General features: G+C 38.1%; 1 protein-coding gene and 1 pseudogene across 1 annotated transcript; both read left to right on the forward strand.

Annotated features, from left to right (window-relative positions):
* Nucleotides 1-848: 848 nt before the first annotated feature.
* LOC113561609 lies at nucleotides 849-1,640 on the forward strand. The gene has a single exon (XM_026968130.1). The coding sequence runs from the start codon at nucleotides 1,026-1,028 to the stop codon at nucleotides 1,638-1,640; it is 615 nt and encodes a 204-aa protein (XP_026823931.1). The 5' UTR covers nucleotides 849-1,025.
* Nucleotides 1,641-5,512: 3,872 nt separating this feature from the next.
* On the forward strand, nucleotides 5,513-7,310 carry LOC113561610 (annotated as a pseudogene).
* Nucleotides 7,311-13,038: the final 5,728 nt, after the last annotated feature.

A 13,038-nucleotide genomic window follows, 5' to 3' on the forward strand; every position in this document is an offset into this window, starting at 1 on the left:
AGATGAAGCGTGGGCTAACATTACTAACAAATATAATGCAATATGTACAAAAAACATAAATAAATAAATACATAAATTTTGCAGCATGATAAAATTCCATTCGTATACACTTGACCGGAATTGAACGTAATTTTAAGGAACTGCTATATGCAATCGTTTGTATTTCGTTTGAAGAGTAATGAAGTGTAATTAAAAAGATTTGTGAGTCCCTCAGTTAATTGTAATTAATTAATTATTTTTGCTTAATGTATTTAGCCGGAACAGATTAGCCGGAATAACTTCAAACGATATTTTTGTATGGAATTGTTTGTATTTTGTTTGTAGAGTAATGAAGTGTGATTAAAAAGGTTTGTGAGTCCTTCAGGTAATTGTAATTAAATGTTTATTACTCGGTAGTTAGCCGGAATCATGGTGAAAAAATACCAGGTGTGTTCATACGTATCTTTTTGTAACAGCCAATGAGAGATTGAAGCCAGATACCGCCATCTTGTCGCGGCAATTTCAATTCGAGGTTATATTATTATTGTACAATAAAAATTGATTTTTTTCATGTTTATGTATATTAAATATAGATTTATGTATATTAAACACTGAGAGGAAAGAAAAATGTTGGAGACTAAATAAGTTTTGAAAACTATATTAATATTATATATATATATATATACAGGGTGTCCCAGATCTACCGTACCACCGGTTAATGGTAGATTCCTGAGATGATTCTGAGACGAATGTTCCTCTTGCAAAATGTCGAGGGTGGCGTAGTTTCGGCGCTACGAAGGGTTGTAGTTATCCTATCCTTGTGTAGAATTTTCCCGCATTCAGTGACGGTGGGTCGAAGGGGTCCCGCGCATCGCGCACACTTCAATTTGAACAGCCGCGAAAAATTAAGATCAAATTGAAGTGTACATGATTGTTATTGACTAGTTGCAATCGCATCCTCAAAGAAATTTACTATTTTTAGTAAACTGCACAATAACAGAACGAAGCGAATATCAATAATTACACAAATATATTAAATATCTAATATGGTGAAAGTTGAATGGTCTTGCATTGTACTAGGCTGTAAATCTAATTCAAGAGTCCCTGGTCATTTTTTCCCCAAAAATGTCACATTATCATGTAAATGGAAAGAAGCTATAAATAATGATATTATTTCAAATGTATCAGCAGAGGAATTAAGAAAATATCGAATATGTCACTTACATTTCTTGCCTGAAAATTACATCTATTCTCAAAATCGTCGAAGATTGAAATATGACGCAGTACCTAGTGTAAATATAAGTAATCTTCTAGAAAGAGTAACAGCTGAAATACATGATGCAAATATTACTGATTGTGAACTACAGTCACAATTGGAGACAAATAGATCTGACAATGAGATAAGTAGTAATAGAAATGAAATTGCTACAAATAACTCAATAAGTGCTGAAACAAATGTGTTACCAAATATTGAAAATGAATCAATAAATGAAACAGTTAATTGTCCCAGTACACCAAAAACATCAAGAACTATACTTGCTTCTATTACAAGGCAATCCCAATTAACACCAAAAGCACAAAAAATATATAAGAAAGCTGTAATGCTAGCAAAAGAAAGAAACCGGATGAAAGGAAAAATAATACATTATAAAGGCGCCTAAAAGATGCAAATCCCCTGTAGGTAGGAGATAGAATTTGCCCACAGTACCCCCTGCTTGTCGTAAAAGGCGACTAAAAGGGGTTGGGCGATGGGCTAACAACCCATCTCCGTAAAAAACATTCCTGTTACGAAAGACAAACTCAGCCTCGGAAAAGGACGGTCTTTACGGAAACGACACGGCAGGAATAAGGACACGCTGAAAATTGTAACATGGAACATACGCAGTCTTTATAGAGCGGGTGCCTTCCAAGAACTGAAGGAGGAATGTCAGAAGTAAGGATGGGATGTGATCGCATTCCAGGAGGTCAGGTGGCCAGGGAGAGGCATGATTGAAGGGAAGGAATACACATTATATTATAGTGGCAGTGAGCGCAGGCACGAGCTGGGCACTGCGTTTCTGATCCGGAAGGCACATCAGAGAGCGGTAGTGGACTTTACACCAATAGACGAAAGGTTGTGTGCCTTAAGAATAAGAGGATGTTTCTACAACGTTACAATTGTGAACGCACACGCACCGACGGAGGACAAGGATACACAGGTGAAGGAGGAGTTCTATGAGAAACTCGAACGAGTCTACGACCAGTGCCCGGCATACGACGCGAGGATAGTGTTGGGCGATTTTAACGCCCAAATAGGAAAAGAAGAGCACAATAAGCCAATGATAGGGATGCATAGTTTGCACACAAACTCCAACGACAACGGAGAAAGGCTGATCGACTATGCCTCATCCAAACAGTTGGTGATAGCGAGCACACAATACCCTCACAAAGACATACACAAGGGAACGTGGAAGTCCCCTAACGGAGAAACTATCAACCGGATTGACCATGTGATGATTGATGTCAGACACCGAAGTAGCGTGCTGGATGTACGAAGCTATAGGGGACCAAACATAGATTCGGACCACATTCCAGTAGTAGCAAAGATGAAACAGAAAATAAACATAAAAAGTGAAAGAAGGGGGCAAAGTGTAGTGAGAGGATGGAGGGTAGCGGCGCTGAAAGAGGAGAGGGTGAGGAGTCGGTTCAGCATGAGAGTGGCGGAGAAGACAGAGACAGCAAGTGTGCAGCAAAACATCGAGGAAAAATGGGAAAATATGAAGGAATGCCTGACGGAAGCGGTGGAGGAAACAGTGGGGAGAGAAGAGCAACGGAAGAGAGAAGGATGGTTCGACGAGGAGTGTAGGCAGGCCATTGCGATCAAAAATGATAAGAGACTGAAATGTATACAGAGACAGACCAGGAATAACGTGACAGCGTACATGGAGGCAAGAGTAGTAGCGAAATATGTGATGAGAAGAAAGAAAAAGGAGGCGATCGAGACAAATGTAAAGGAACTGGAAGAGAACAGAGTGAGGAACGAGTCCAGGAAATTTTACCGGAAAGTAGACCAAATTACTAAGACCTTTGATCCAAAGGCAATAGGCATAAGGCATGAAAACGGCAAATTAATTGCGCATGAGTTAGAGGTCATGAATAGATGGAGACAGTACTTCGAGAGGCTCCTGAATGATGAGGCGGAGGGGAGATCTGAGGATGAGGACTGCGAGAACCGGGAGGACATGGATAACCATGACGAGCAAGAGGTGGACTCGTCATCCGTTGAAGAAGTAAGGGCCGTGATAACAGCATTGAAAAACAACAAAACGGCAGGCGCGGATGGCATACAGTCGGAGCTATATAAGGCAGGAGGAGACCGGCTAGTTGAGAGTCTACACGCACTAATAAGGCGAATATGGAAGAGGAGAAGATGCCGAGAGATTGGAGCGAGAGCCTAATTGTACCGCTGCATAAAAAAGGAGACAAGACGAAATGCAAAAATTATAGAGGGATCAGCCTGCTGAATACGGCGTACAAGATATTCTCAAGTTTATTATGCAATAGGATAACTCCTTTTGCGGAGACAAGTATCGGAGAATATCAGTGCGGCTTTAGGACCAATCGCTCTACGATAGACCAGATCTTTACAGTTCGGCAGATCTTGGAGAAGACATGGGAGTTTGGCGACGCTACGTGGCATGCATTTGTGGACTTCCAGAAAGCCTACGATAAGGTACATAGAACAGCGGTCTATAGGGCAATGAGAGAAATACGGATCCCGGAAAAGCTCATTAGATTAACGAGAATGACAATGCGCGGGACAATCAGTCGAGTCAAGCTTGGTAATAGGATATCAGAAGTCATCATCGTAAAGAATGGCCTCCGTCAGGGGGATCCAATTGCTCCGCTACTGTTTAATATTGTCCTGCAGAAAGCAGTCAGAGATGCCGGGCTGGATGTGAATAGAGGAACAATTTTTACCAAATCGAAGATGATACTGGGTTTCGCAGATGATTTGGACATCATAGGCAGAACTAGGCGAGATATGGATGAGGCCTTCAGCAAGCTGGAAGAAGAAGCAGCGAAACAGGGACTGAAGGTTAATGAAGAAAAAACGAAAGTCATGATGGTGATACGAAAACCAATACAAAGCCGGAAACACATAGTAGCTGGACATACTTTCGAGGTAGTAGATAATTTCAAATACCTCGAAGCGATGATTACAAGGACAGCGGACGAAAAGACGGAGGTTGGGTGTAGAATGGCAGCAGCGAATCGTGCATATTTTGCGCTAAGTAAGCTTATAAGGAGCCAATTAGTGTCTCGGACCACTAAAATCCGCCTGTACAAGACCCTCATTCGACCGGTGGCCACATATAGTAGCGAGACGTGGACGCTTACGCAGGAAACCCGCAGTAGGGTGGACTGCTTTGAGAGGAAGGTGCTGAGAAGAATTTTTGGACCGGTGAGGGAGGGCGACGAGTGGAGGATACGGAGGAACCGAGAGTTGATGGAGCTACTGCAGGAGCCTCACTTGTCGGTACATATCAGGCTGTTACGGTTGGGATGGTTTGGACATGTCAGGAGGATGGACGACAGTAGAATGACAAAACGCACTATGGATTATAAATATATTGGAACGAGACCGAGGGGGCGACTCAGAGCCAGATGGAGAGATGAGGTGAGGCAAGACATGCGGGAGTTGGGTATGCGATGGAGTGAGGATCGTGACGAATGGAAGAGGATGATTTGTCAGGCCAGGGACCAGTGGAGCCTGTAGAGCCATACAAGAAGAAGAAAAGATGCAAAAAAGTTTGCAGAAACACAATTTTGTAAAAAATTTAATAATTTAACTCCAACGCAAAGATTATTTTTCAATATGCAGCTACGGAACATTAAGTATTCTCCAAAGGTAAATTTTAAAAAACTTGTTAATGAATTGAAATCTTCATTAGAATCATCGTGCCCAGAACGAAGTTCGATATATTAAAAAAATATATCTTTGAAATTACAATAATATAATTTGTATATACAAACAATAATTTCATTTTATAAAATAAAATTATTAAAAAATAATTTATAGATAACATATATAATTATTTTTTTAATCGGTTTTTTAATGTAACAAATGTATTTATATATCTCTTTATGAAAAATGCGATATTATATATCATGAAACTATTGTTTCGTTGTAATACAATATAAACTCAAACAATATATAATATGTTTATGCAACATCATTGTATACATATATAGTATAATACAATGATAGCATGAATAAAATAAAATTTTTATGTTATTTACAATATACATTTTTTACATATAGGGAAGGAGATTTACGATCGATGAAAAAATTTTAGCATTATCACTATACAAACAATCTGGTTCTTGTTATAAGTTGCTATCAAAATTATTTGTATTGACAAGTGCTAAAACTCTCAAATGTTTGTTACAAAGAATCTCATTACAACCAGGAATCAACAAATTTATTTTTGAGCATTTACAGCAGCATATTGAACAAATAAAAGACGAAAAAGATAAATTGTGTGTGTTAATGTGGGATGAGATGTCATTAGAAGCCAATCTGCAATACGATCAACTAAACGATAAAATAATTGGTTTCGAAGATTGGGAACATAGACATACATCTTTAATAGCAGATCATGTATTGGTATTTATGGCACGAGGAATTTTGAAAAGATGGAAAATTCCATTGTATTATAGTTTTTGTAAAAGTCAGACTAAATCAGCACAATTGTTGAGATGTATAAAAGAAATGATAAAAGAATTAACTAAAGCTGGCTTGATAATCATTGCAACTGTATGTGGCCAAGGAGGACCGAACATGACATGTGTTAAAAATCTTCTTCAGGGGGTCGATCATATATATTTTTCCCCTAGTGTGAAAAGTGAAATTTTTCACAAAAATGAAAATCTTAACGTAAATCAATTTTCTCGTGAAAATTAGTCTGTCATGGCTACTGCATGCGTAAAGCATTTTAGCCAAGTTGCTTGATGACTAAAACGTGAAAAATAGCGCGTGCTCATTTATATACTAAATACTTCATTTCGTGAGTTTTGTTTCGTATGGTTATATGTGTCTAACATTGCATCATACTGCATTCTGGCTTGAAATCATCGTCGAAAGGATCAACGACGTCTGTTTAGCAAATAATTCAGGTAAATCGCGAAAAAGTCATCATTACTCTTAGAATGCAATACAAATATATCTTTTCCTCTAGCGTTACCTACTGAAAAGTTGAAGTTTTTACAAAGTGGGAAGTTTCACGTGTATTCTTCTTCCAGTTAAAAATTTATTGGTTGCAATGGCTGCTGCATGGTGGGTTATAGAACAAGATAATCGGGATGAAAATATGCGCATAATTCGGAAAATGTTAAGGGATACTCAAAATCCATTTCATCAACCAGAAAGACCATGCAGCAGCGATTCTTACAGACTAATTTTCACGAGAAAATTGATTCACATTAAGTTTTTCATTTTTGTGAAATATTTCACTTTTCACACTAGGGGAAAAATATACATGATCGACCCCCAGGATTCCAAAAGCGAATGCATAAAAAGAGGCCAAGAATATCGTAATAAAATGTATATACTAATTATAAATGTATATAATAAATAATTTTAAAATATTTTTAAAATAATGTTTAATTTTATATTTTAGAAAATATTCAACTTTTTGAGCAAAATATTGTACCTATTTATGATCCACCACATCTTTTAAAAGGAATCCGTAACAATTTATTATATAAAAATTTGAAACTTGATACCACTATATTGAAAATAAACGAACGACAGTTTGCGTCGTGGGATGTTATTGAATTGGCATATAAAATGGATATGTATACAAATACATTAAATCGCCAAGTACCCAAATTGACAGACCAACATATTATTAAATAAAAAATTAAAAAGATGAAGGTAAAATGTGCAGCTCAAGTTTTGAGTGCAAAATTATCTGCATATCTAGAATACAACAGCAACATCAAAGGTACTTTAATAAACCTTATCATTTGTATTAAATTTATTAATTTGCATATAATAAATAATAACAATAATAAATAAATAAATAACCATAAATTATATACCATCTAATTGAATTTAATTGATTCATTTTTTAGGAGGATTCATTGAATCACGGATTGGTCCATTACAAATACCACATAAGGCAGCATATGATACAGCAATAGCATTGGATCTCTTCAACAAAATTTTTGATTCTGTTAATGCATATACCTTGCATCCAGACACTCCTCTACGTGTTGCAGTAACAAATAATAGTAAGCATCATAAGTTTTGGCCACATGCTATTAAAAGATTATCTAATATGTGATATGTCGATCCAAATACTAAGCAAGCAGTAAAATGTATACCATTATTAAAAAATTGGATATTTACGTTACGTGGTTTTCAAAAAATATGGAACATCGTTGATAATGCAGGAATAAAAATTTTTAAAAACAAGAAATATCAATCAAGACCCTTTAGAAAATTTGTTTGGTTTAATTCGTAGCCATGGACGCAGAAATATTAATCCTTCGTGCAGTCAGTTTTGCAGATCATATAAAACATTAGTAATTAATAATTTTACTGCAAAACGATCTATAGGTTCTAACTGCGAAAATATAAATGATGGAGATTTATTATTTACTTTAAAACAATTTGTAACAAATGCTACTCGTGTAACAAATAGTACAGAACAAATTGTAGATGAAGATTCCTTAACAAGATCATTTGCAATTAATAAAATAGAAAAAACGCATATAGCAAATCCATTACAGGAAAGCAATAGACTATACATTGCTGGCTGGGTTGCTAAAAAAGTTTTGTCAATAAAAACATTTAAAAATTGTGTAGCGTGTAAAGAAAGTATTTTAAGTACTGACATATCACATAAAGAATATATACAAATAAGTAATGCAGAATACGTTAAAGAAAATCCTTCTCTAACGTATCCATCCATGTGCTTTTTAAAGCATGCATTTATTGAAGCTGATTCCATTTTAAATGAAAATATTTCTTCATTATGTTTTCGCAGAAATGTTTCTGTTTTATTAAGTGAACATTTATACGAAAAACTAAACTTAAATTTTGTTAAATGCATCGAACATAAAGAAAAGTTAAAACATGCTGTTATACGAGTTATTGTTAAATTTTTCTTACATATATTTTGTAAAACCATCAATAGAATTTTATCTGGTCGTGACACTCGATATATAGCTCATAACAATATATTTAAGCAAGCTATTGAATATTATTTAAAGAAACGAAAGAGACGTAGCTCTTGAGATGTAAAGATTACATTTTTGTATTAATAAAGTAATAATATATTATATATATTAATATGTGTTGTGTTATATATAAAACCTCAATTTTTATTTTTCAGGTATTATTGTTTAATTATTTTCCGTATAATATAACTCGTATACAGGGTGATTCAGAACAACCACGCGTCCTTGCAAAGACGTATTCTGGAAGTAATTCTGAGACGAATTTTCCTCTACGAAAATTTTGTCCGAAGTTTACTTTTTGAATTATTAAAGGAAATAGTTAACGAGTAACGGGCCGAGTATAAGAGGCAGACAGGGGCGGCGCGCGACGCGACTTACCGCGACGCTTACGCGGGGCGCTCAGCTGATCGCTGCACACACGATACCTACTAAATACATGCATGGATACATCACACACACACACACACACACACACACACACACACACACACTCTCTCTCTCTCTCTCTCTCTCTCTCTCTCTCTCTCTCTCTCTCTCTCTCTCTCTTCTCATTCACTCACTCACCTGTACAGATTCGATGTTCTCATACTTGACGAATTGTAGCTTGACGGATGAATAATTTCACCGTGGCTCAGATCGCACCTCACATTTCCATCCACAAATCCACACCGAGTAATAAGCCAGAAGTTTTTTCTGTCATAAATTGTCATCACGTATCGATACGCACTCGGATTTACTGACGCACTTGAGTGATAAACGAATTTATCGATTTATTATTGCTAGTCGCTACCGATAAATCATTCGGCGACTGAAAATTATTCAAAGAAAGAAATACACATTACGCACAATCACAGTAATCGATCAGAAATTTTCTGGACACGTCTTTTATAAATTGTATCGCGTATTAACACTTTCACGGATTTATTCACACACCTGATCGATGGAATGAGGCATTTACGAATGCCTCTATCGGTTCATCACTGTTAATCACTACCGGTTAATTATTCGGCGATTGAAAATTATTCGAAGAAAAACGCGTACACAACGCACGTAACCCGACGCGGAGATAACTCGATAACAACAATCAGGTTATGTTTTTATAGTAAACTGCATGAATTCGTCAAGGCTGACTTATCGATACTGTAAATCCGATCGATAAATTAGATACTATGATAACCGGCAGGGGAATGCTTCGAAACATTCGTACTGCCAAATGAATAGTAGATAATGTCTGCCTGTAACGTGTCGATTTTTTAAAAATAAGTTGCGAACTCGAAGAGAATGTTCCTCGAAAATAAAATATTTAGTTGCCCTGAAAAGGGCAGATTACTATAATATTTGGTTGCCCTGAAAAGGGCAGATTAATTATTTTAGAACACTTCTTTTTACAGCAAGTGTTCGAAGTGTCCGCCGTCCATTGTGATGCACGCTCTCATGCGTCTCAATAAATTTTCTTGCGTTTTCTCTAGGACTTCGTCCTCGATTGAGAAAATGGCATGGTGAAGTTTGTCATTTAATTCTTCGATGGTCTCGGGAAGCTGCCTGTAAATGACTTCCTTGCAGTAGCCCCACAAGAAAAAGTCCAGTGGATTGAGATCTGGAGATCTTGCAGGCCACCGTATCGGGCCATACCGGCCCATCCAACGTCCGGGAAATTGCTGATTTAAAAAATTTGTGACGATTCTGGCGTTATGTGGACCAGCACCGTCCTGTTGAAATACAATTTTATTTCTATTTATTAATGGTACTTCTTCCAGAAAGTCCGGCAGATTTTCCATCAGAAATTCCATGTACGATGCGCCATTTAATGTTTCTGGAAGAATAACTGGGTCCAATATTTTTTTGTCCGCGGGTGTCCGCGATTCGTCCGCGGGGTCGCGGAGGGGGTACCGACCCCCCGCGAAGATCGCATAAATAGGATGAAGCGATCGATATTGCAATCAATAATCCCTCGATTATTAAAAGCGAAGAAACAGAGCGAAATGGCAGCGTACACAAATGAAGAATATTACGATATGCTGATGGCACTCGGTGAGTGTCAGGGACAATATCACGTTGCTGCGAGAAGATACGCGGAATTATATCCGAACAGAGCAAGACATCCCAGGCCTAACGTTATACTTGCAGCAGCTCAAAGATTATACGAAACCGGAAGCGTTTTACCGAAGAAAAAAGACACTGGTAGACATCGTGATGCGAGCACCTTACGAAACGTGGAAACAGTCGTTCGTGCTATTGAGCAAGAACCTGAAACTAGCATTCGGGACATTGCTCGAGAGCACGAATTGTCTTATTCCACAGTCCAAAGGATATTGAAAGAAGAAAAATTACACGCCTATCATTACACTCGCGTGCAACACTTACGACAAGAAGACTATCCTCGGAGAAAGAGATTTTGCGAGGATTTCCTCAGAAGAGTGAACGAAGATCCAGAACTTCCGTCTTGCGTAATATTCAGCGATGAATCGCTGTTTACGCGAGAAGGAATATTGAACTCACACAATATGCATGTGTGGGACGCCGAGAATCCTCGACCGACACGACTCAGAAATTTCCAAGTTCGTTGGAAACTGAACGTCTGGGCTGGAATTATGGGTACAAAAATATTGGGCCCAGTTATTCTTCCAGAAACATTAAATGGCGCATCGTACATGGAATTTCTGATGGAAAATCTGCCGGACTTTCTGGAAGAAGTACCATTAATAAATAGAAATAAAATTGTATTTCAACAGGACGGTGCTGGTCCACATAACGCCAGAATCGTCACAAATTTTTTAAATCAGCAATTTCCCGGACGTTGGATGGGCCGGTATGGCCCGATACGGTGGCCTGCAAGATCTCCAGATCTCAATCCACTGGACTTTTTCTTGTGGGGCTACTGCAAGGAAGTCATTTACAGGCAGCTTCCCGAGACCATCGAAGAATTAAATGACAAACTTCACCATGCCATTTTCTCAATCGAGGACGAAGTCCTAGAGAAAACGCAAGAAAATTTATTGAGACGCATGAGAGCGTGCATCACAATGGACGGCGGACACTTCGAACACTTGCTGTAAAAAGAAGTGTTCTAAAATAATTAATCTGCCCTTTTCAGGGCAACCAAATATTATAGTAATCTGCCCTTTTCAGGGCAACTAAATATTTTATTTTCGAGGAACATTCTCTTCGAGTTCGCAACTTATTTTTAAAAAATCGACACGTTACAGGCAGACATTATCTACTATTCATTTGGCAGTACGAATGTTTCGAAGCATTCCCCTGCCGGTTATCATAGTATCTAATTTATCGATCGGATTTACAGTATCGATAAGTCAGCCTTGACGAATTCATGCAGTTTACTATAAAAACATAACCTGATTGTTGTTATCGAGTTATCTCCGCGTCGGGTTACGTGCGTTGTGTACGCGTTTTTCTTCGAATAATTTTCAATCGCCGAATAATTAACCGGTAGTGATTAACAGTGATGAACCGATAGAGGCATTCGTAAATGCCTCATTCCATCGATCAGGTGTGTGAATAAATCCGTGAAAGTGTTATACGCGATACAATTTATAAAAGACGTGTCCAGAAAATTTCTGATCGATTACTGTGATTGTGCGTAATGTGTATTTCTTTCTTTGAATAATTTTCAGTCGCCGAATGATTTATCGGTAGCGACTAGCAATAATAAATCGATAAATTCGTTTATCACTCAAGTGCGTCAGTAAATCCGAGTGCGTATCGATACGTGATGACAATTTATGACAGAAAAAACTTCTGGCTTATTACTCGGTGTGGATTTGTGGATGGAAATGTGAGGTGCGATCTGAGCCACGGTGAAATTATTCATCCGTCAAGCTACAATTCGTCAAGTATGAGAACATCGAATCTGTACAGGTGAGTGAGTGAATGAGAAGAGAGAGAGAGAGAGAGAGAGAGAGAGAGAGAGAGAGAGAGAGGAGGAGGGTGTGTGTGTGTGGTGTGTGTGGGGGGTGGTGGTGGGGTGTGGTGTGTGTGTGTGTGTGTGTGTGTGTGTGTGTGTGTGATGTATCCATGCATGTATTTAGTAGGTATCGTGTGTGCAGCGATCAGCTGAGCGCCCCGCGTAAGCGTCGCGGTAAGTCGCGTCGCGCGCCGCCCCTGTCTGCCTCTTATACTCGGCCCGTTACTCGTTAACTATTTCCCTTAATAATTCAAAAAGTAAACTTCGGACAAAATTTTCGTAGAGGAAAATTCGTCTCAGAATTACTTCCAGAATACGTCTTTGCAAGGACGCGTGGTTGTTCTGAATTACCCTGTATATTGAAACAAATATGTAGTTCTTGGATTACACACATGAGAATTATAATCCAACAATTATATATTTGATTCAATATATAACTTGTTGAAATAAGTATATATTTTGTTGGCACCCCGTGACAAGACATTTCGTTGGATCAATTACATTATTTTCTTAGTGTTCTTTTGCAGGGTAAATGCGAATTTCAATTTCGATAGGTATCGCCATGGTTCAATTTCGAGTTCATTTTCGCTAATCGCTTGCCAAATCCAAAGTCGGCACAAAGTCTCGAATACGGCCAAATATAGCTGCTTTCTTCTATTAGACTTTTCAAAAGATTTCATCGATGCAGTTTCACAGACCTACTGTACATGTTGAGTGGTGTCGTACAGTTGGAATGTATGCGCACTCTGCTAGTTTTGTTTGGTACCTTTCTTTTGGTCACCACTTGCCACAGCTTCGTGCTCCAGCCACTGCTCTCGATAATTACTTTGCTCAGGTACGCAAGCTTCCAACGGTCGAAGTCAATGATGAGATCGAGGATGATGAGGAGCTAATCTCTTGAGAATGAG

The sequence above is a fragment of the Ooceraea biroi genome, chromosome 3 (assembly GCF_003672135.1).
Source record: "Ooceraea biroi isolate clonal line C1 chromosome 3, Obir_v5.4, whole genome shotgun sequence".
Classification (NCBI taxonomy): domain Eukaryota; kingdom Metazoa; phylum Arthropoda; class Insecta; order Hymenoptera; family Formicidae; genus Ooceraea; species Ooceraea biroi.